At 35.7% G+C, this 25,718-nt stretch overlaps 1 protein-coding gene across 6 annotated transcripts in view; it reads right to left on the bottom strand.

The window, feature by feature from the left end:
• Positions 1 to 25,718, bottom strand: part of Ate1 (arginyltransferase 1) — a 155,273-nt gene that overhangs the window by 30,902 nt on the left and 98,653 nt on the right. For all 6 annotated transcript variants that reach the window (XM_005401915.2, XM_005401916.2, XM_005401912.2 and 3 more), the window contains one exon: positions 7,418 to 7,538. In XM_005401915.2, the coding sequence (XP_005401972.1) occupies positions 7,418 to 7,538 (121 nt within the window). The remainder of the gene's footprint in view (positions 1 to 7,417; positions 7,539 to 25,718) is intronic.

Consider the following 25,718-nt stretch of genomic DNA (forward strand, 5'->3'; position numbering starts at 1 on the left):
ATTGTTGAGCTTCCTGAATGATACTGAAATGCTTTTTATCATTCAGCATGAATTAAAATTAAAAACTGGATGACTATAAAAGGAATTCTTAGTTGGATTTTTTAAACAAATCTATTCCACAAGGGAAAAGAATTAGAGACATAATTCCACTAATAGCTAAATGGAAATGTTAAATTTGTATCGCAAACCTTTTAGAAATGCTTCAGTCATCCAGGGTTGTAGCAACTTCCAGTTACTGGCTTACTGCTCATCATGGCTTGGGGAGTAAAGATTAGCTGGTCAGAACTTATAAAAGAGTATCTTTTAAAACTTCTCTGCAATACAGGATTTTTAAAAATTTCAATGTGATTATGTTTTATTGAAATGTCTAAAGTTTGAAAATATATACTACGAAATTTGTTTTTTAAAACTTTTTATTGTAAAACACTCACATTAAGAAGAGTCATTGACAACTGAAGTCTACCTTAACATGTCTTAGTTTTCACATTTTAATAGAAAATAGAAAGAGTAAAATGTTATGCCACATCAGTCATATGTATAAATGCTGTAGGAAAGGTTTTTGTTCGTGTACTCATTAACTACTTAACAGTTTACCCTGAGTGTCACCGAGACAGTGTGATTACAGACTGACCATCCCAAGCATCAGTGAGGGAAGTATCATTGCAACCAGTTGATTCTTATACTGAATAAATTTGATAAAATTGTCATTTTTATATTTCCTGTTATTTTATAAAAATTAACAAAAAATATATAATCTTTGCTCATCCTATATTTAAATAATTGGACAGGTAAGTGGTTACAAGACCATGCAAATTAGAATTATCTTCCTTTCTTTCTCCCTCCCTTCAACGTCCCCTCCTTCTTTTTCTCTTTCTTTTTTTTTGGTCTTTTTAACACAGGGTCTTGCTATGCAGTTCAGGCTGGCTTTGAGCTCACTTTGTAGCCCAGGCCGATCTCAAACTTGCAGAGATCCTCCTGCCTCAGCCTCCTGAGTGCTGGGATTATAGGCATACACCACCACGGCTGGCCTTTCTTTCTTTGTCTGTCTTTCTCTCTCTCTTTCTTTCCTTCTTTCCTTCCCTTTTCTTTTCTTTTCCTTCCTTTTCTTTCTCCCTCCCTCCCCACTGCTTTCTCTTTCAATAGTGTCTCACTATGTAGCCCAGGCTGGCCTTGAATTCAGAGTGATCTTCCTGTAGGAGTCATATTAGCATGAAACATGTCTTGGCATTTGGTAGGGCAGGGGAATATTGGTTCCACAACCCCTCACAAACACCAAAATCCATGGATGCTCAAGTCCTTTATATAAAATGACACAGATACAAATAAAGAGCAAAATAGAACATAAATAAATAAGTAGGGAGAAGTTCAAATAATTCCCCTAATTACCTATTCTGTTGTTTCAAAAATATTTTAATATATATGTACTAATTTGTTTCATTTATACTACTAGTTTTCCTTATGTTTACTGAAAAGAAAGTTTTGTGCTATTACCTGATTCTTCTCTGTAGGAGAGAATCTTTCTGTCTACATCTTATAATCGACTTTGAAGATTATACACAGTGTACTATTGTTATTTTCATGTTATAAAATTTTGTTCATAAAATAAAAAAGATGAAATAAAAATGGCCCAAAAGTGAATGATAATGAAAATAAAAATGCATATTAAAATTCAAAAAAGTCATAGTATTTGCGTATAACCTAGGCACACATCCTCCTATATACCTTAATCTTGAGAATACTTATAATACCTAATACAATGCAATGCTATGTAAACAGTTATTAAATTGTATTGTTTGGGGAATGATGACAGGAAAACCCAGTCTGCACTTGTTCACTAGCTGACATAATTTCTCCAATGAATACAGTTTTGATTTACAGTTGGTTGAATCTACAGATGAAAAACCTGTGAATATGGAAGGTCAACTGCACACTAAGATTGGGATAGGAAAGTGTATCTTTCAATATGAGATAAAAAATAAAAGGGCAATAATACAATAAACTGATTTTTAAGTAGGTAGGGAATAAACTGAAAAATAAGGACTCAATTCCAACATGCATCAAATATAAAGCTAAATTTCCTGGACGTTTTCTTGTTTTGAGGCTCATTTCTTTTACAACATGAGGTAGTGTACAACTGACTCTACCTCCGGCTGGTACATCCCAGCACCACCATCTTCACTAACAATGGAGATTATGCGTTTATTAAGAATCTAGCAAGCAAGCTGGATGTGGTGGCTCACACCTGTAATCCCAGCACTCGGGAGGCTGAGGCAGGAGGATCATTGTGAGTTCAAGGCCTGCCTGGGCTACAAAGTGAGCTCAACTCCAGCCTGAACTGCATAGCAAGACCCTGTCTCAAAAAAGACAAAAAAAAAAAGAATCTAGCAAGCAAGAAAACCAACCAACCAACAACTATAAAAAGAATCTAGCAAGCAACATCATTCAACAGCTTTGAGTAGTGCAACCTCAAACATGGACTTGAAAACACTGTACTCTCAGAAATATTAAGAGAGTAACAGCTGAATTGAATTCTGTATCTGCAATCACTAGGAAAGATAATGTCCACTTAGTCTTCAGTTATCATTGCAGTGCATCTTTAGAGGCCCCAGGAAGTTTTAATAAATTTGCTCTCTCATTAGGCTTTGTTTCCTGTGATTAAAATAACATTTTGACTTATTATTCCCTTTTAGACAGGCCATAAATACAGCATCCAGGATGTGATGCCAGGCAAATGGACAGAGGACACAGCACATTCTGAGGCTGGTTCTTCCACACCCAATCTGCAGATACACGCTAGAGAAACTATATTAGTAGAGAAAAAAATGCCAGAAAATAGTGCAGCAGGAAAGAAAAATGATGTAAAGAAAGAAGGAGTTTCCCTTTGAAATAATATAAAAAATAACATAGCTTGGAGCTTCAAAGGATCAAAATAAAAGAAAGTTTAAGTTTAGATTTTCACCAACTGCTGAGAATAGTTGAAATGTTCTAAAAATAATCCACCCTGGGAAAATGCATAAAATAGTAAAAACTTGGGTACTGTAATTTTCATAGCAGATTTAAATTTAACAGCCTTACTAATAATATGACTATACATTATAGATAAATATGAAAATTTCTTGCAAACATTTCAAAGTATGTAGAGACAAGAACAAAACCTAGATTAATCTATGGTAAAATGCTACTGTAATTTTAAGTAGAAACAAATAATTATCCTAATCAATCCTTTTGAAATTAGTACTAAAATAAGTACTGAATTTATAAAAATTATAAACCAATACTATAATAAAAATTATTTTTATTGTTTAATAAGAATAAAAACAAATTTTAGCTGCACTTTTGCAACAAATATTTGAGAGTCAATGTCAAAATGTTCAACATGTTTGAGGATGAGATGAGTAACAGGATAAAACAGGATGGTGCTTAGGAAGCAGTATGTGCTTAACAGTTTTACTGACTAATTTTATAAATCTAGAATCAAGGATTTTGATACCAATGAAAAATAATACACTGTTTGTTCAACATTTACGAGTCAAATTAAATGACAGTTTGTCACAGATCTAAAATCAACCCCAAAATACATAAGCTACCCTTTCAACGGTGCTTTTCTATAAAATATCTATACTAAGCACTGCCTGCCGTAAAGTAGTGGCATTTGTTTGCTGAATGACCAAATTAATGGCCAAGTAGTTTTTACCTTATCAAAAATACTTTTACCTTTTCAAAAGCAAAGTAACACAAAAATATTAAGTAAAAACAACAGAAGCAAACAGCATGACTCTTATTTAAAAAAAAATAGACATGGCATTATGCACAGGAAAAAAATGACCAGAGGAAAGCAGAAAATATTAACAATCATTACTGTTGCATCATGAGACTGTGGATCATTTCACTTTTCCCGTTAGCACCGGTTTATGTGCTTGGGCAATTTTCCCACTAGGCTTCCCAATAAATATTTTTAAAATAATTTAAGCAAAGAAAAAAGTAACTGATATAGAATTTTAAAAATCTGAACATATAAAATTACTGATTTTTTAAAAATCTAATATACCTTTATCTAAAAATTATTTGAGAAACTTCGGAACTCCTTTCTTTGAAACAGAAGTTTTGAAATGGAAAACAAAAGAAATATTTATGAACAAAAAGATTTTAGACTTTTTTGAGTAACTTCAGTTTGTCAACCTCTCCATCCATAGGATCATGATGGTAAATACAAGGTTTGTATTATTACATAGACTTCTTAGTTGAGCAAATAACCATAGAACCCAAACCATCAACCAAGGGTGCATGGTAGGTGGGGTGAGTGTTCCAGAGGCTTACAGAATTCAGGACTGGCCTCCAAGCCACCCTTGTTTCACAGAGATCTATGGTACTCAGCTGTGCCTTTTACAGAATAACTGAACTACAAAACAGCTGGGAGGAGAAACAAGCCTATGTGAAAAAAGCACCATGCCGACTAACAATATTGTCCATATTAAGCTCTGTATTTTCTCTGAGTCACAGTGTGGGTCATATAAAGCTAAAACTGGCCCCAGAGAAGACGAGTTTCTCACAGATTGCCATTTAAACCTCCAATGACCATGTTTCACAGCAGGATCAATACATTCCAGCATGTAACTGTATTTTAATTTCCTAAAACCACAGGATGTAAGTCTGATTTCAAATAGTGTCTGGACTGTGATATTCAATACTGATAAAACTATACAGTATTCTCTTGAAAGTTTCAAAGACTCAGATTGAAAAAGAATCTTCATTTTTCTTCGATGCACTATTCTCAAAGCAATTTACTCTGAGTTTTGTATGGATTCTAAACAAAGAATAACAAAACTAGAGTTGCTGTCATGAGAATGTAATTTACTAAATTACAGGAAAACAATATGCTATATTTTTATCACTCACCAGGATACAGTATGTGTTCTTGACAAAAGTAGTCAATGTAAGATTTTAAATCTTCTTTGCCATCAAACATCCATTAATGATCTTGGAAAGTAATTTATAAATTTATTAACACTGGGCTGGGGATATAGTTCAGGGGCACAATGCCTGCCTGACAAGTGCAAGGTCCTGAGTTCGATTCCCAGTACCAAAAAATAATAGTAATAATGGTATAAGTTTATTAACATAAACGAATATTTACTTCCATTCAGTACATGAAAATTATTCAGTTACCCTCTCAACTTTATAAAACAAGGAGTATTCGTGATCTCTTTAATCTCCAAGTATTCTATAAGAAAAAAGGTAACCTTTAAAATAAACTAAGAGGAGAAAAGAGATAAAATTGTGTCACAAGTGTGGGAATTAGAAACAAATTTCTGGTCATAATACTATTCAACTGGAAGGAACTTATAAAGATAATGTGAATGTGAAATAATTCAATAAAATGTTCAGCAGTTTTCACCACAAGGTATTGGCTCTGACATGACCTGGAGAAAAGGTAAAACAATTTTTCTGTTTTTGTTTTCAAGGGAAGAGAGGTGACTGGATAGGTATGTGTCTTTCTCTCTGAGACTACTGTCTTTGTGTCAGTGACCTAATTCTAATTCTGAGACTAATTCTAAAACTGAGAAATTCAATGTTGTTTTCAAGTAACATACTGTTTCATCAATTCTAAGATATAACTAAGAATGAAATAATCCCATTCTGATTAATAGTTTAAAGCCTAAGAATGGTAAGTCCCAGTTAAATTACAAAGCCTAAATATCGGAAAAACTTCAGGCCACCTCCAGGGCAATGGCATATGCGTTAGCTGGGCCCCTAGGATGCGCTTCACTAAAGCAACATCATGGATAAGCTGTATCATTCCTGATTTGAAAACAACTTTTCTGGGAGGTAACAAAATGTATTACATAAAGAAATTTTTTAAAAGGAATAATTCAATTTGTGAGGAAAAAGTGTACATTTTAGAACTAAAGGAACTACTGCATTTCTTTCCTTGCTCCCTTGTGTTCCTGTTTAATTTTCTCTATTTACCTCTTTCCCCTCTACCAGCCTTTGCATTTCTTTCCTTCTTTTTTGAAATTGTAGGTGGCAAACAGAAAAATGTGTTCTTAAGAGGAATGAACCAGGCATCTCCTTTGTGATGGATTCTTTTGAGGACTGAAGCTAAATTAAGCAAAATTTGGAACATGAAGGAACTTCACACAGGGAGACATGCATGTCAGCAAAACACAACCCATTCCAAGAGCATCAAAAGCATGCCTACTTAGCAAAGCGGCAGCTGAATGCCTCGAGGATCAGGAGGAAAACTACTTTACACTGCAAATGACTCAGACTACCAGGAGGTAAATATAACTACCCTTTCCCAGAGAGAATTACAGGCAAATAAAAGTAAATACAGACAAAAACTTGTGGTATAAATGTGATACAGCATTCTAATTTGGGTAACAATCACCAAAACAACAATCATAGGGAGTGATTGTTAGAATGCTCATCTTATAATCCTCACCTTAGCTCAAAAAGGTAGATCTTACTGCTATTTTAACATTAAAAGTATAGAAGCTGTTCCTAGCACTTGGGAGGCTGAGGTAGGAGATCATTGTGAGCTTAAGGCCCACTTGGGCTACACAGTAAATTCAAAGCCAGCCTGAACTACATAATGAAACCCTATTTCAAATAACAAAATAAAATAAAACAAAAACAAAAAAGTGAGTAAACTGAGGACAGGGAAATTTTTTTTGGGGGGGGGCAGGGCCGGACCTTAACCTTGCCAGACAGGCCCTGTACCACTGAGCTATCTCTCCCACTGAGCTATCTCCCTGGCCCCAGGGAAAATTTTAACTACCTAAGAACACATCGTATAGCAAATTATTATGGAGCCAGGATCTGAATCCAGGAAAACTGACTCCAAGGCTACACAGTACTTTTAGTGTCTGTACCTACTAATATAGGCTAATATCCAAAGGGGAACAATGTCAAACAAAATATGGCTAAGGCTGTAGTAGAAAATGGGGCAAAAGGGGAGACATACCAGAGATATGAGAAAAAAAACAAGCGAGCATAGTCACAGGACTCCTTATAGCCTGTTTGGCTCCGTGACATCATTCTACACCTGTACTCAGTCCAACTGGTCAATGCTTCTATCTTCTAAGCATTGGCCAAATAATCAATAGTGGACAATTCTATGTACTACGACGGTTGAAAAAGAAATGGGGAATGGTGTCAGTCCTCAAACCATGTAAAGCTAGTCTACCAGAAAAAGGCAGGCACAGTATATAGCCCAAGTACATGAAGATTCTTACTTTTCTGCCAAACTGTGTGGCAAATACGATGTTCTCCCCTGCCTTACATACACAGGTGCACATGTACATGCACATTGTACAACAGATAAAAAATACCTGACCCCTGGAAAGGACCAAGGCCACACACACAGACTATGCAAACAAAGCCAATGATTTCCAGGTGAGCTCTGCTCCAAACATACCTGCTTCTGGGTCCTGGTTGAAACGGCAGTACTTGGAGTTTTCAAGTGGAGGCAGGCACTGCTCAATGGGTACCCAAACATATGTCTCAGGACACAACAAATCAGAAGGTCTATACTGACCCTACAAGAGAAGTGAAGAAAAAAGGCACAGGTGTGGCATTATCAACATGTAACTCCTAATATACAAGGCTTTAGAGTACCAGGGAAGATCTGAACTACAAATTCAGACAAAGTCAACCAGAAATAGCTTCACTGTAAATACTCTGTGACCCTGTTAGTGATCTCTGTCCCATCTTGAGCATGCACAACTGACTGAGGGGTCTCTAAAAGTGACAATGTTGCCATTTAGGATGGTGTGTTGACTTGGAAGATTCAAATTTTTACTTTTTTCTGATAAATATTTAACATAATTCTTGATGAGCTGATTAAGAACACCCATACTGTCTTTTAAAAAACAGTAAGTAACACAGGGAAACTTCTCATATGTTGGAGAATTTTATAACGTGAACTTATTTTTCCAAATTTCACTGTCCTTCATGGAATCTCACTATCTTTAATCAGAAAATTTTAAACGTACAGAATCAGTTGACAATAATATTGATTCCATTCTAATGTATTAAAAAGTACTATCTTATCAACTTCTATAATTAACCTAAACTAATAAATGCACAGTAAAAGTTTACAAAATATAACAGAAATTTTGGAGAAATATTTGTGATAATCCTTAATCTTTCTTCAAAATTCTATTTTATAAAAATGATTTGTATATTTATAACTCAATTATATACCCCAAATACAAGAACTATACAACATATGCTGAAAAAATTATTCACTTATGATATTAAGAGAAAATGATACAAATTATGAGAAAGCATTCAGTAATTTTAGAAACATCAAGGTTTCAAGTTGAACTTAATTAAAATTCCCAGTACCTCTTTGTTAAACATTATAATTCAAAATTCATTTACAGATTAAATTCTAGCATAGTGTTTTTCAGATTTTTCTTGTACCTCATAGTAATAAACACATTTTATGTCACAACCTTGTGAACATATATGCAAATATAAGGCTAGAATAAAAATTTTTATGATATGCTTGCCCATGTTCTACTTTTTTTTTCCTTTTCATTACTGGGGATTGAACTTGGGGCCTCTGTAGTAAGCCACATCCCCAGTCCTTTTTTATTTTTCATTGTGAGATACGATCTCATTAAGATGCTTAAGTTACCCAGGTCTGTTTTCATTTTTTAAAAAATGATGCTCCTAAACTACCAATCGAGTGCTTTCATGAACAGCAACTGGGTCACAGCAGAGAGTGTGAAAAGTACTAGTGCAAAACATATCACAAAAAATATCGCTGACGGGCTCTGCATGTTATATTGCTTCGCATCAGAAATGCATCTATATTAAGTTGAAGCACTACACAGGCTTCAAATGAACACTGTGCTCCACAGCACTCAAAGTATAGCATCCCCACTCTGTAAGCTCATGGGGAGGCAGGACATGAACATGTAAAGTGCGAGGAAAATTCGTTCCTGCTTGCAAGGCAGGGATAGGGTTTAAGGATATGAAGTTTAATTGGGGGGCTGCTAAAAAGATCAAGTATCTAAGTCAGGATGGAAAGGAATGAGAACAATCTAGATAAAAGAAACAGCATAAACAAAGAGCTGGGCCAAGTAGATAATTCTGCGAATCAGTGGAATTAAAGCAATGAAAAGGTACATTGGGACTAGATTCTTGGAGTCTCAAATGTGTTTGGACTTCACTGTAGATGAAATGGGAAGGGGCTGAGAGCACGAGTTTTGCCCTATGTTCCAAGAGGAGCAGGTGAAAAGATAAAGAAGACCAGAAATCAAGTTTCTAGCTCTGGACCTTCCTGGCATGTTTACTGCATTGCTTACTGCCCCATAGCATTAAAGGTCATCTGTAAGGAGTAGTTCCAGGTGATCTACACACTTGTCTAATGCTAAATTTCATGACAGGATTATCTAAAAAGGAATTAATAACTGGAAAGTACAATAGCCTGATACTCCACTGCTGTGTATCTTATCAAGAACAATTAATTCCACTGCTGTCTTTCATAACACAGAAATTCATCTCCCCATTAATTAGAAATTTTATTGGGGGGAATGAACAGTATGGTATAATGCTGTCCACACTATCAACCTGAAAAAGACATCAGTCTAACACAGCAAGTCTACATCTTTTTTTTCTCTTTGGATGATCATTTTGAAAATATAATGAAAAGAAATGCGAAACATAAGGCTAAAGCTATAAAACTTCTAGTAATAAATGGGAGTAAATTTTCTTGACCTTAGAGTATAGAAAGATTTTTTTAAGTAAACAAAAAGCAGTAAACAATAAAAGATGGAAAAAAACCCTAATGAGCTGGACTTTATACAAATTGGTTTTCAAAATTTTAGCCAGGAATGGTGCCTGTAATTCCAGCACTTGGGAGGCTGAGACAGGAGGATCGCCATGAGTTTGAGGCCAGCCTGGGCTACATAAGCGAGTTCGAGGCCAGCCTGCACTCCACACTACACAGTGAGACCCTATTTCAAAAAAAAAAAAAAAGAAAAAATTAAGAAAGCAAATAGGCAAACCAAAGACCATGAAAAAAAAACCCACATACAAAACATGTAGTATTACACAACAGACATATCCACAGCATAAAAGAACGTTAACCGCTCAGTAGTAAGAACACAATTTTTTTAAAAAAGATAAACACTTCATCAAAGATAAATGGATGCCTAGTAAGCACATGAAAAGATGTTTGACATCTTCAGTCACTAAAAATGCAAATTACATCCATAGTAAGTTACTAGAGTGTACCTTACTCCAATTCAGAAAGATGGGGGAAAAATCAAGGTTTGATAAGGAGTTGGACTACATGTAATTTAGATAATGCTGTTTGAGAATGGTACCGTCAATTGATAAAATACATATGCTCTTTCGTGTAATATATGTCATTTGTGAATGTTTCCAGGATAGATTCTTTGAACTGTAACTGGATAAAGAGTTTAACTTAAAAAGTGCCAAATGACTTTCCATAGAAGTTATGTCAGTTTGCATTTCCCTCAGCAATGTAAGGAGTATCCAAATGACAACTTCCCCCGCACCTTTACCAAAGCTGTACACTATCAAAACTCAATCTTTGCCAATCTTAAAAATGGCATTTTGCTGGTTTTCATTTTTATTATGTATCTTTCAATATATGTAGAGGAATTTGCCTTTTCTTTTCCATATAGCTGGACTATATTGTTGTAAACTGCTGGTCTTTTCTTAGTAACTGAAAAACATTGTATATATTGAGGAAATTAACTCTTTCTTCATAATATATTTTAAGTATTTTCTTAGTTTTCTGATTTGCATGTTGTACTCTTTTGCCATGTGCAAATCTGATATATTGTCAAACTTATTTTTAAAAATGGCATGTGGGGTTTACACAATAATTATAAAGACCTCTCTCATGTGAAGATTTTTTAAAAATACTATTACATTTTTCTAGCATTTTAATATATTCATTACATTTACATTTATGCTCCATCTTAAATTCATTTTGGTTTAAGAAAAAGATCTGATTTAATTTCTTTCAGGTGTTTACTCAATGGCCTCAACATCATTTTTTGAACAATCTTCACTTCCCTCACTGATTTAAAATGCTTCTTTGATAAGTTGCTAACTTCTACATACGCTGAGTCCTCTTTCAGAACTTTACACTGATCTATCAGTCTAGGCATGTGCCAGTGCCAGATGGTTTTAACTATTGAAGTTTTATATTATATTTTAATTTCTGGTATATCTAATTATCTCTCACCACTCTTCATTTGCTGAATTTTCCTGTTCTTTTTGCTTAGTTATTCTAAGAGTCCATACTTGGTGAAAAAATATTACCAACATAAATAAAAAACAATAAAAACAGACTGTGATGGCAGAATATAAAAGAGAATCCCAAGAATATCTACTGAAAAAAAGGACAGATGTATATCATCTTAAGTTAAAAAAAAAAACTAAAATGTATAAATGACACAATGTTCTACTGTAGGGTGGAAGATAATGCTAGCGTGGAGGGCAGATACTATAGTGGGATTGGAGGTAATCAAGCCTCAGTTTTGCATCCTGAAGGTCAAAAGAGACTCAGTTTTCCCTGTCAACACATTTCACACAAATATACAGATTCATCCTCAGCTACCTGAACCCAGTGACTAGATTTAAGAATAATATCGACAATTAAAAATACTCAGTAGATGAACATTAAATGAATCCTCACTATGTGATGTCACTAGTTTACTAGTAACAAAAAGATGAGCAAATGCATGCCTCTAGATGATTCACAATACAGTAAGAGTGACAAATCTGTACAAAGCTGAAGTACCATAAAAATATATTAACTGTGATAGGGTGTAACTGTTCAAAGGTCCTAAACTTTGACAATATTCCTTGAAGGTAATACCTGCTCATATGTGTTAGTATTTTATTGTTCTTTTAAATACTCAAGTGATCTTACTAAAAGATCATCAAGATACACATTCTGCCTTCTGCTCATCATTTGAAATCAAATTTTTACATGAGGTTAAAACACTGCTTTTTTCCCAAAGTATGTACTAGCTTATTTCAGTGCTTCAGATAGTCTCTCAAGCCCTCAAACAATGCAGTTTTATGAAATACACCACTTTGAAATGTTATGCTTCTAAATTAAGCTGGTTGAGAGTTGAATGACCAAAGTGCTTAAACTCAATTTAGAGTCACCATCACACAAATGAAAAGCACAGGGATTTGAAAGCTACCCTGCCTTTTCACCATTGTAAGAAAATGAAAAATGTTTGTGTTAAGAATGTAATTACTTAAGGATTTGGACATACTTTCCCGTGGTAAGAAGAAAAAATATTTAATCAACCTCTAAATACATTCATTCAGATTGGAACAATGAGGTAAAAGCAGATTAATTCTTTCCTAGGGTGCTGACTTTTTGTAAGTAAGAAATTCGAGTTTTCACAGATTTCCTAAGTACTCAAAATTCTGAACATGTAATTGTTCAGACAGAGCTCACCTCACAGTGCTTTGGAGAGTTCTTTCAGTGTGATGTACACTTCAGAAGATGAGCTCGGGACCCCTTCTGTGCCTCCTCACAAACCCAACAAGAACGAAACAGACCTTACTGCAAAGGGCACTATGCTAAGGGGTCAGCATAGGCAACACAAGATGCCTGCTAAGTGAAACACTAGCTTTAAAAAATCCTAAAAAGAGGATGCAATACTTAATTTTGATATTAATTAAAATGCAGAGAGATGGACCCTTAGTTCCAAGTCCTCAAAGAGAAAAGTTGAGTAAGTCCTGTGATTTATAACTTCACCAAACTGTTAGAACTTCTGCAATTATTTACAAACTGTTTTGGAACTGGAAAACAAACAAAAATAAAACCAACTAGCTAAGTGCCACTATATTCTGAGTTGCCAAAGAAGAGTTAATGTTTTCTCAGAGGACAGCTACAATATTCAATAGACTAATGAAAACCACTTAGACTACTTATAAAACCCAAATTATACCACACCTCTCCCTTATAAGTAAAAAGAGAAAAAAATTAAAATATGGTGACATAGAATTTCAATTTCATTACATTGTCAGAAAATAAAAGTCTAGGAAATGCCAAAGTTAAATCTGAAGTACAAAAGAAGAAGAAAATAACCTAAAACCCCTAGCTAAACACATTTCCTGCTTTATTTCAGAAAGAGAACATCATGCAATTTTGGTTTTGGACACTGGAATGAACAAAGGCATTCTTCTACTTGCATGCTTTAGACCATAATTTGAAGTGTATTATCATATTGATCTAATTTTCTACCCTATAAAAAATTCACAAAATAAATTATGTGAAAAAGATCTTCATTTAGCAAAATGTAATAGTCTAAATTCATCGTAAAAATGACACTCCCTGTGATAGTCAGAGGTTAAAAATATCTCATTATCATATCTTATTGAATAACAACAGTCAGTGAGTATATAAAAGATGCATGCAAATGGAAAGGCTTGATTTCATAATCAGTAATAATTTTAGCAAAGATGCTTTAAAATAAATAAACTTTTTAAAAACTTTAAATGAAAACTTAGCAAACAACACCAAGAGATTTTTTTCCCTCAGTTAAAGATGTATCTGGCTAGAAATCTGAATTTCAAAGACAAAAGTCGTACCAATGACATGGAAAAGAAGTAAGAAAATGGTACTAGCAAACCATGGCAATCAACTTTTTTTGCAATATTTTTTATTGATATAATTCATAGACCATAAATGTCTCCCTTTTAAAGTATACATTCAGGGTAAAGAAGATACAGGTTTTTTATACAATGGAGCACTACTCTGCCATAAAGAAGTATAAGGCATTATATTTGAGGGATTCCTAGGTAAATGGAAACATCTTGAGCTGATACTATTAAGTGAAATAAATCAGACACACACATGTAAATATTGCATTGTTTCTCTAGTGTGAGAAACTAAAAATGTAAATATGGACAAAAATGTATAATAGGTATTGTGAAATAGGAAGAAACTATTCAAATAGGGAGGATAGTAAGGGAGGGGGAAGGGGAGCAAAAGAACGGAAAAGTTAAAAAAAAAGTGAGAGAAGGAAAAACCGGAAACAAAGCTTTTGTAAATGGAAAGGGGAGGAGGTGTTGAAGGGAGGGGAGGGGAATGGGAAAAAAATAATCAAGTTATGTCATGTACAGGTACAAATTCTCTATGATAAATGTGATCATTACATGTACCTAAAATATATCAATAAAATCTGACTGAAGAAAAAATATATTCAGTATTTTTATTCTATTTCAAGGCTGTGCAATTATCATCACTACATAACTCCGCAACATTTTCATCCCCAAGACACCCCATGTTTGTTGGCAGTCACTCCCTACTCCTTCCTCCCTAGCCCCAACAAACACGAATCTACTAGTAATTTATTTTTAAATGGTGTATTTCTTCACACTACCATGTTGCCTATTTGATTCAGCATAAAACACAGAAATGACGCAACCTACACATGGCTAAAGGATGTAGCCCACATTACCCTTCTGGCCTGTTTTTCCATGTCTTGCTCCTCCTCCACCCTGCCACTTAGCCACACTGGCATCCATGTGGTTCCTGGGACATGCCAAGCTGCTCCTACCTCAGGGCTTCTCACAAATGTTCTCAAGTTTGGTCTTACATATACTCTCATGGCTAACTTGTCAGCTACTTTTAAGTTTTGCTCAATGTCACAATCTCAATAAAGCCCTGATCTCTATTTTCCTTCTACAGGGTTTACCAACTTTTAATATTCTTATCAATTCCCTTATTTATTTATATTTATATGGAATTTCTTGTTGGAATGTATGGGCAGGGATTTCTAGTCTGAGCTGTTCACTCTTGTGTTTCAAACCTTCTAGGTAAATAACTGGATGAAAAAACAATGAATCTAGCACTATGCCCCACTTGTACCATTTATACCTTCATTCTCTAAACACAGTGTATGTTACGTTAATATCCCCTGCCTTATACATAACGTGGCATGCATGAAAGGATCCATACTTGCTGAACTGCTACTTATGATGCAGTGCCACCACACTTTTACCATATAAAACCAGTTCCCAACCCCGAGAATTCAGTGAATTATTACCAAATGCTGACGTTACATTATCATGAGATGGTCTATGGAAGTTACTGAAATTAAAAAGCAGGGTTTATACTCAAGAAGATTAGACACTATCTGCATGTGTCCATTTAGTTTTTTTTTGTTTTTTTTTTTTTTTCTAAAAACTGAATATATTTATTTCTCTGGTGAACATTTTCTTTTTAAAAAGGACCATAGCTTTTCATATTTAGTGTCACTAAAAGGAGTGGGGCTAAGTGGGAAATGTACCTTGAGAAAGGGATTCTTCTGATAGCAGAGCTGAGCAGAGCACTGTCACCCTGGTGGGTAATGACAATAATAATGATTTCTCTCCATGCTTGTTAAGAACACCATCCTATAGCAATTCTGTATATCCTTGTGTTAAATCTCATAACTTTAAAATGTAATGAAAGACGTTATTTCTATTCTGCAGGTAAAATAAGATCATACAAAGATAATGATAAACTCTCAACTAGACTCTTGATTATTTCTTATTCCATACGTAAATCTAAAAATATTCGTAATTCTTTAAAGTATTTATAAAATAATTTCTAAAATCCTGAAAATCACAGCTTAGTTCAATATGCACCAAGACTGTGCTGGGTATCCAGGATGGCAAGATGAACTGGGCCTTGGGAAATCCTTGTTATCTATAAAGGGAGAGGAGGCCACTGAATCCAATGACTTTCACAGCCAGCGGTAAGTGCAGGACAATGGCAATGGCACCATGCAGGCACAGAGTAGCTGCATCAGATAGCAATACTGAAAAGAGAGGCAAGGACTACACACAAGCTATTGGTGGAACTCAAGGGCGAAAAGATCAGCTTTTTCTGGAGCAGCTGCAAAGGTCCATTCTGCAACACGTCTTCAAGGCTGAGTAGCATTATGTTTAAAAAATAAAATAGGGGCAGGGGATTTAGCTCAGTGGCAAAAGCACCTGCCTGGCAAGCGCAAGGTCGTGAGTTCAGTTCCCGGTACTGGAGAAAAACCAAAAAAATAAATAAATAAATAAATAAAATAAAATAGACTTTCACCAACAGCAAATACAGATCTGAAACCTACATGGCTATCTCCCTCCTGAGCTCCCAAATACATGTCCATCAAAATTTCACCAAATAGGAGATGAAAAGAGAAACACCTGTTTCATCTTTACAGTTGGAATGTGCTCCTGTGTCTTCATGGCTTAGGGAAGCTTTCAAAATAAATTTATCTTTAGTTTTACATTCAAAATGTTAATGTTAGGTTAGCTACGAAGAGTCACTCCATCTTTTCTCTGAACAAATGCCAATTTCCACAAATTCAAATTTATTACCAGTATCTTTCTTCTTAATATAAAACGATGTATTTGAAGCATGTTTCAAGTTCATGAATAGGTCCATCTACAATCTGGTATTATCTGGAGAAATATTACAAACCCCACAGTTTTAAAATTGTATTATAGTTTCTTTTATCTTATATTTTCTGCCTTCCTAGATTTCCATCAAAGTATTTCTTATAATTGGATGGACAGTTGATCAGAAATAACAGAAAAACTTACTATTTATACTGTAACGGAAAATGCCCTTGAGAAACCCTAAAGAAAACACTGAAATGACTAACCATCCCTTTTAAAATGAATTCAGTGTTTAAAAAAGGTCTACTCTTTGATTACAGTAAATCCAGAAATACATGATTTTAATTTCTGAAGGGCTTCAACATCTTTTAAAAATCTTTTTTCGGCCTATGTAAGAAGAAATATTTGAACCCCTATGTATTCAGGGCTACATGTTTGCAAAGCTGACATATAACAATTCCCTTTGAATATTACATTTTTCTTTGTATAAGTTTAAACATAAATGAAAAGTTATTTCTTTAATTAAAGTTAAAGGATTTGCGACTTTGTTATTTTTCTCAGAAAAAAATCAGAGAGAAGAAATGCTTTCATATGATATTCACTCAAGTGAGCATTCTTGGCTTTTAATTGGAAACATCTGGGGATGGGCTTGGCCGATTGCAATAAAACTGAAGTTACCAATTCACACCCTGCCATTTTGAGGGTATTTTGTTTTTATAGTTTTCAAATCAAAACCAAACAGATTTTCCTTTGAACTCTGGTCTTGAACCAAAGATTTTTATGAGATTTTACTCTCCAGAATACTTTATAAACATTTTGTAAAATAGGAAGGATTTCATGAGTATTTGAGATGAGGCTAAACCAGAAGTTTGTTTTGAAAGTTCAAGTTAAATTAAAATGTAAGTACACCAAAAAGATGAAACTATTTAAATACACATAAACCCACCCACTCACATAAAGTGAATAGCAGTAGCACTGGACAAAAAAGAAAGATTAACATTTAAGTCTTTTATCAGGTAAAATTGATCAGCATCCCATTTTTCCATAATAAACCTTTTGCTAAAACCAATTGCTTACAGAGAAGCTCTAACACTACCTAAACAAAACAGCTCAAAATAATCCATTAGAATGGGCTGCACCCCACAGAGAAAGCAAGTCAGAATAAAGGCTTATTAAATCCAGTCCTTCCCTGAAAGACAACACCAATGGAATCCCATCCGCAAAGTACTACAGCAGACCCCTTGCTCCTGATTTCATTACATAAACAGAGACTGACTTTATCTGTCCCCAGGAGAGTGCTTCAGAAGTAACTCTAGCTGCTCTGTTTTCAAAAACTGTGTTTGGGTTGTGCCACGCTCAGCTGGTGAGGTGAGCTGAGACCAGTAAAGACAAAGGGACTAAACATCTGAATCCATTTGTGTTCCCCAAATTCTGAATACCAACAGATGTACTCCATGTGCGGCTAGGCTAAGCTTTGAAAATTTAAAAATACATATTTTTTTCCACTGACAAACAAAAAGTGATGGTAGTCTGTGTTTCTTTAATTAAAATCCAAGTGTTCTCAAAGGCTCCTTTAAAGCTGCTTTAAGACTGAGAGATTTATTTTGCTATTGGCAAATAATACAAAATAAAGATTCTAATTCAGTTTTAATCACAATCTTTACTTTTATTTTGGAAACCCTAAGCTAATCTTTTTCTTCTAAAAAATACAAAGAAAGCTTGTGAAGAAAAGATTCAGGGAGTCAACTTACAGCCCAAATTTAATTTCAAACTGAAGGGTCACAAGTTGAAAAGGATGAGAAAAAAAAAGTGAAATATGAAGACAAAATAATACGAAGAGGAAAAGAAAACCCTAAAATTTCAATTTCTGTTAAAGTCTCCATGTTCATATTCATGTATGTATATATTTGGTGTTCATCATGTTGTTAAGAAGATTCAATTTAAGTGTTCACTTGTTTTTTAAGGATGCTGCTAGGAAAACAGCATTCAAACGTGCTGGTTCTGCCACTACCTTAAGCAGAGGCCATCTTCACCTGGATGGTAAGAAGGGTCGATCCCCAGTTCTCCTCCTTGTATCCATCCTCCTACTGCCACCAGACAAAACTGTGTGAAGTCTCTACTTAAAACCCTTTACAGGCTCTTCAATACCTATAATAAACTAGGAGGATATTTTTAAGTAAAACTATTTCATAGGCCTTTATATGATATCACTGTAATTTCAGTTATAGCTAATGAGAAATAATACAAGGTAAAATGCCACCACAAATTCAATAATGCTTTTAAATAAATTTGGATTTTCTAATCACAACAGAACCCATGTGACTGTATTCACATGTGCATTTCCTTGGACCATATGCATGGTGTACATATTTCATCTAAGCTCCCTACTTTAGACATACCAGGGAGGTATCTGAGTACTTGGCACTAGATGTGCTCTCAGTCTACTTTCTTACACACAACACACTGTAGGACACTCACAGCTGGTCGCAAGTTATCTTCTGCCTGGGTGGCTATCCATTTGATGAGACCACCTACTCCACTTCTGAATGAACTTAAATACTGCCTATTCTTCTTCACCAAGCTTTGAAGCAGAGTCACCTCACCAACAACTGCCCCTGTCCCCAGGCGGAATCATGCCCTGTACTGTCACTGCTGCATTCAACAGGCATTAAAGGCCTCCATCTATCTGGCCCACTGTGAATGCTCACGTACGAGCACACTATGATGAACAACAACACTGCCAGTTTAACTGTTCGGGTGCCTACTCCCACAAAAGGGGAGACAGACTTCTAGGACATCATCACACCAAAGTGTACTATTATAAACTATGATAAATGCTATGAAGAAACAACACATCACTACAACACAGAAACCTAATTTAGACTGGGGGTGGGTGTCAGAGCTGAGGCTTTGGGAGATACTACCCAGGGTTCTAAAACTTCACACAGGCTTCGCAGTTATCTGTTTAAATGCTCTACTTTTCTAATTTTTATAACACCACAAATCCCAGCTTGGAGTCTCCTAAGAGTCACAAGTCCATCATTTCTTAGCATTCTTTGTGCCTAGGATTCCTTGTATGGACTGAGTTCTCACTAAATGCTTATTGATTATATAATGAATTAAGTTAAATTGTGTCAAATCATATTTCTTAAAAAAAGAGAACAAGAGAATACTAAAACTAGATGGGGGTTAAACCTCCTTAGTTTTTAGTTTTATTATACTATTTTAAAAATATGACAGGGGTTACAAAAAAATTGACTCGATGAAAGCTAATTATGGAAAGCCAAGATTAGAGGTCTAATTTTAATATTCTTTTTCTGTTAAAATCCCCAAGCAAAAATTAGACACAAATTCACTTAAATATGTCAAAAATATCCTATATCCCTGTTTATGAAGACTGGCCTAACTAGAATCATTGAGGATCTGGTCCCTTAGAAAGATTTATTTGTTGTACTTTGCACCACTCTTTTTAAAACTGATACACTCTGGACCAAACATATGTTAAAAACCAATTCCCAACAAATGCACAACTTCATAAAGCCAGTACTGTCTCTAACGAATCACATCTCTAATTGCAGCTGTTATTTTTTCCAGAATATGAAAATGGTAAACATTTTGCAATGCCTGAAAACCTTACTCATAAAGGTCTGTTTAGTGATACCCCTGAGGAAAATAATAAATTAGCTATAACCTTGTATTTATCCCAGGGGTGTGATATTTGGTAATCATTCATTTTTCCCCCACCTGATGGAAAATTCATCTTAAATGACTTTAAGTACTTCAAGTTTAAGAATAACCTGTTTTCCCTCAACTGTGCAGCAATAGGGGTCCTGGTAGAATTTACATCTTTTCCCGTTGGATGTCACCCATAATCTGTGTTCTCAAAGAAATGACTTAATGGAAAGCCAATGAAAGTTTCTGTGGAGTTCCACATCAAAACGTCAAAAGGAACCTCATATACAGTGAGCAAACCAAGCCCATTTCACAGAACATTTTTAAATTTTTTCTTTTAAAAAAACATTGAAAAAAATTTCAAAACAAGGTAATAGGAGGGTAACAATGGCTAATACATTCTGTAGTTATCTTTAAGTTAGTTACTCAGAGTACAAGATATCTGCATTTAATTGTCCAAACTGTATTAGCACAAACCTTTACTTTCAATGAACTAAGAGAAATTAATAGTATCACTATCTTAACTACATATATATATTTTTTTTCTTTTTTCTTTTCCCTTCCTTCTTTTCTCCATACACGCAATCCTAGCTTCTCTTTCCTTTTGAACAGTTTCTTCCCAGTATCTATTGTACATTCTGGATCTTACTTTTTCAGTTTCTCACACTAGGGAGACAATACAATGTTTACATATGTGAGTCTGCTTTATTTCACTTATGAGTACGGTGGCAAGTTGTATCCATTTACCTATATAAAACTCTCCAGTTTACTCTCCTTATACCTGAGTACTACTACAGTATACAAAAAGACCACATCTTTTTTTACCCAGTCCTCAGCTGATGGGCATTTGGGTTGTTTCCAAGATCTAGCTATTACAAATTGTGCTGCTATAAACATGGGTGCATATATACCACTGTGGTATGATGTTTTAATTCTTCAGGAAAGATACCCATCAGGGGAACAACTGGGTCAAATGGGACCTCCAATTCTAGTTTTTTGAGGAATCTCCAGACGGATGTCCACAGTGGATTCACCAGCCTGCACTCCCATCAAGAGTGGAGAAGGATTCCTTTCTCCCCACAACCCCTTCGGCATTTTTTATTGGTTGATTTCTTGGTAATAGCCATTCTTTCCAGAAAATCTCAGTGTTGCTTTAATTTGCATCTCTCGAATGACCAGTGATGTTGAACATTTTTTCATATATTTATTTGCTGTTTGTATTTCTTCATCTGCGAAGTGTGTATTCATCTCAGATGCCCATTTTTGGATTGCGTCTTTGAATTTGGGAGGTGTGATATTTCTGAGTTCTTTATATGTTCTTGATAGCAATCCTTTGGCTGAGGAAAAGCTGGCAAACATTTTTTCCCACATTGTAGGTTGTCTCTTCTCTCTGTTGGTGGTTTCTCTTGCTGTGCAAAAACCTTTCAGTAAGACAAGATCCCAGTTGTTGATTCTTTGTGGTACTTCCTGTGCAATCAGGGTTTTATTCATGTTATGGTTTGTGTCTGGATGTCCCCCCAAAGCCTCATGCAGTCATGAAGTGGGTTTCTAGCGCCTATGATGGATTCATGGTCCAATGTTGGGATTCATGGGTGAGAATGCTACACCCACCCACCCTGGAGCAGGTAGTTTGCATACAATGTAAAGGAGGGAAAGAGGCTACTTGTTGCCCTTCCTTCCCTTTTCACTTTTGTTGCTTTTGCTGTCTTCTGCTGTCATGAACTGTTGCCCTGTGCCATGTGCCACTCTGCCTTAGAGTCAGCCAAGTATGGACTGAAACCTCCACAAACTGTAAGCTAAATAAACATTTCCTTCCTTAATTCTGGGTGTTGGGTATTTTGTCTCAGCAATGAGAAGAAAGTAACTAAGACAATTCATAAAGTCTTTGCCTACACCAACGTCTTCCAGAATTTTACCTAGTCTATTATCCAGTATGTTTAATGTTTCTGTACTAATATTTAGATCTTTGATCCATTTTGAATTTAGTTTAGTGCATGGTGAAAGAAATGGATCCAATTTTAATCTACGGTATGTGCAGAACCAGTTTTTTCAGCACCATTTATTAAAGAGGCTATCTTTCTTCCAGTAAATGTGTTTGGCACTTTTGTCAAAGATAAGGTGGTTGAGTATGTCTGGAGGTGTTTCCGCATCTTCTGATCTGTTCCACTGATCTTTGGGTCTGTTTTCTTGCCACTAGCACCCTGTCTTTATCACGGTAGCTTTACAGTATAATTTCAAGTCAGGGATTGTGATTCCCCCTGACTTGCCCTTGTTGCACACAAGTTACCTTTGCTAGTCCAGGTCTCTTATGGTTCCAAATGAATTTTAGGATTACTTTCTCTAATTCTGAGAGATATGCTGTTGGAATTTTGATTGCAATTGCATTAAATCTAGTAGTTTTTACTATATGGTCATTTTCACTATATTGGTTCTTCCTACCCAAGAGCAAGGGATATCTTTCCATTTTTTTTTTTTTCCTGGTTTGTTTGTTTTTGGTTTTTCTGAGAGAAGATTTTGCTGTATAGTTCAGGCTGCCCCTGAACTAACTATATAGCACAGGCTAGCCTTGAACTTGTGACAAACCTCCTGCCTCAGCCTCCCCAGTGCTAGGATTATAGACATGTACCACCTTGCCCGGCTTCCATTTTTTGATAACCTCTTCAATCTCCTTTTTCAGAGTACTGTAATTTTTAGTATTGAGGGCTTTTACTTTGTTTGTTAGATTGATTCCCAGGAATTTTATTTTTTGGTGTGTTATTGTAAAAGATGTTGTTTCCCTAATTTGTCCCTCAGTGAGTTTGTTATTCATGTACCAGAAGACTATTGATTTTTAAGTGTTTACACTTTGCATCCAGCTATGCTGCTAAATTTGCTTATTAAATCAAGCAGTTTGCTGGTGGAGTTTTTGGGGTCTTCTATGTAGAGTAGCATGTCCTTTGCAAATAATTTAACTTCTTCCTTTCCTATCGTTATTCCTTTTATTTCTTTCTCTTACCTTATTGCTCTGGCTAAAGTTTCCATGACTATAGTAAATAAGAATGGATACAGTGGACATCCTTGACTTGCTCCTGATTTTACAGGGAAAGCTTTCAGTTTTTGTCCATTTAGTATGATGTTGGCTGTTGGGCTGTCATAGATGGCTTTTATCAGTTTGAGATTAAAGACCACCTATCCCAATTTTCTGTAGGGTTTTTATCATGAATGGGTGCTGGATGTTTTTTTAATATCAATTGTGGTATCTCCTGCTGTTTCACTCAGTCCAACCAACCTTAAGTTATTCTTCTTTGCCTCATCTAGCAGCTGCTGGATTGATTTCTCATGGGGCCTTGCCATTTTGAAAGACTTTTTTTTTCATGATCACTAACCACAAGCCTATCTTCTATACCTGAGATCCTGTCCTCACAATGGCTTAATCTGTTATGGATACTTGCAGTGGAATTTTTATTCTTCTAGATCTCTGCTTGAATCTGCCTTATAGATTCCATTTCTTCCCTACGCTGAGCATTCATGGCTTCCACAATTTTATTAAGCTCCTCTATTTTTTTTGTCTGCATATGCTCTAGAGTCACTAAGCATGGTTTTCATCACAGACACCATCTCTGCAGTTATCTGAGAAATTATTTCTTATTTGATTTTTTCCTAGAGCCTCATTCAAGTATTTTGTTTACCACTTCAGAGAGGCCAGATGGGTGGCTTTCAGACTGTCCCACCTCACTGCTCCCTGGATTTGCCTTTGGTGAACTGGATGTCTGGGGTTTTATCTTGTTTAAGTGTCTTCTCATTTTCTTTTCTTTTTTAGTTTAATTCTTGGGGTTATGATTTTAAATTGCCTATGGTGGGTTACTTTATTGCTAGTTTTGTTTTGTTTTTTCTTTTGGTGCCAGGAACCGAACTCAGGAATTTGCACTTGTCAGGCAAGCACTTGAGCCACTGAGCTAGATCTCTAGCCCCTTACTGGTAGTATTTAGAACCCTTAGGAAATGACAAATTCTCTGAAATATCTTCCAGATATAACTAGTTTTTGGGTTGTAAGTCTGTTGAAGATCCTACATCCTCAACTTGTTGGACATGAGAAGTTGCTGCCTGTTTGGCCCAGCCCTAGCTCTTTGGCACTGTGCCACAGTATTTTCTATGGCCCTCAGTCAATCTCAGTCTTGGAATACCAGGAAGAATAACTGTTTAGAACAGTTATGTCATGTTTGGCTGAAGTGGTACCATGAGCAATAACAGTAGCAATGGTCACAGCCTAGAAAATGACAAACTGAAGTTTCCAAGACTTTGCCACCTTTAACTGTATAAACTAGATTTGCAGTTATATAACAAAATGTAAAAAAGATCACAGAATTATATGCAGTATATAAGTCCTTAATATGTCAACTCTACCTGCAGGGGTTAAAATTTGAAAGGGGTTAGGGAAAAAATATAGAGCTAGAAGAAGAGGAAAGATTGCAAGTAAGGCTAGAGGACAAAGGGGGATCATACTAACTTTGGGAAACTGGTACAGAAGATTGGAGGGAAAGAGAAGGAAGAGATAAAAAGAATAGAACAGAACAACTGCAAAGAGGTTAGAAACCATGTTCACATTTATATAAAAACAAGGTCAAACAATGAAGGAGAAAACAAACAAACAAACAAACAAACAAACAAAAACCCCACCATAACAAAAAACAAATCAGAAAGAGAGAGAGAAAAAAAAAAAAAAAGTCCACTTCCAGGTCTGTCTCTGCTGTCACTGACAGACAATGTGTGGAGACAGAGTACCGATCCATGCCATTCTATTCCAAAAAGCCAGCAGTAGTTTTTGGCAGGATAGTGGATAATCTCAGCAAGTCTGTACCTTCTGACTGAGACCAGACTCATTTTGGCCTATAGCCATCAGCATACCTTCCATGGGCGTGAACCCAGCTGGGAGCCGCTAGATGGAACCAGCAGCTGCTCTGAGCTCTGAACTCAGCCAGCCCCTCTCCAAAATGGCTCCCAGCCACTTGCTCTCTCATGCAGCACAACTGAGCCCTTGGTACTCACTGCCAGCTAGTGCAGTCCTTCACATCCACTGCTCCCCACCACTGCTGTGTCTCTCCATGGAGGCCTTTACAGTCACCAGCAGTCACCATGTGTCTGCAGATTTGAACTGCTCCTCTCACACAGTGAGTCCCATCTCAGGGAGAAGGTGCCATTGGCTACCTCCTTCTTAACTGAAGTTTCTCTCTTCACTTTCTCTGTGGGCTTCAATTTGTGCCTCAGATCCCTCCCGGGGCCACCTCCCTCTTGTCTTCCTCACATTGCTACCTATATTCCAGTGTCTGGATGACAACACTTACATAGGCTCTTTCTCTGCTATTTACTGCAGCATCTCAGCGCCTCCCCGCCAGTAATTTGTTTGTATGTGTGACAAATGTATGACATTACAATACCAAAGATTTTTGGATGACAACTGGTATGCCCTACTTCTTCATTCCTTCTCAGACACACAGGCTAAAACATCACATTTGTCTGAACTCAACCACACTGTTAATACAGATAGAATTTAGAGTCATCAAGATCCTCAAGAGCACAGAAATCACCGTGTAAATGTTAAACTGACATACATTTATTAGCTCATTTATTAGAAAAGCACACATACTTCAAACATAAAACATCTTTACAATACAAGG

This window comes from Chinchilla lanigera, unplaced genomic scaffold (genome assembly GCF_000276665.1).
Source record: "Chinchilla lanigera isolate Chin_1 unplaced genomic scaffold, ChiLan1.0 scaffold00076, whole genome shotgun sequence".
Classification (NCBI taxonomy): Eukaryota; Metazoa; Chordata; class Mammalia; order Rodentia; family Chinchillidae; genus Chinchilla; species Chinchilla lanigera.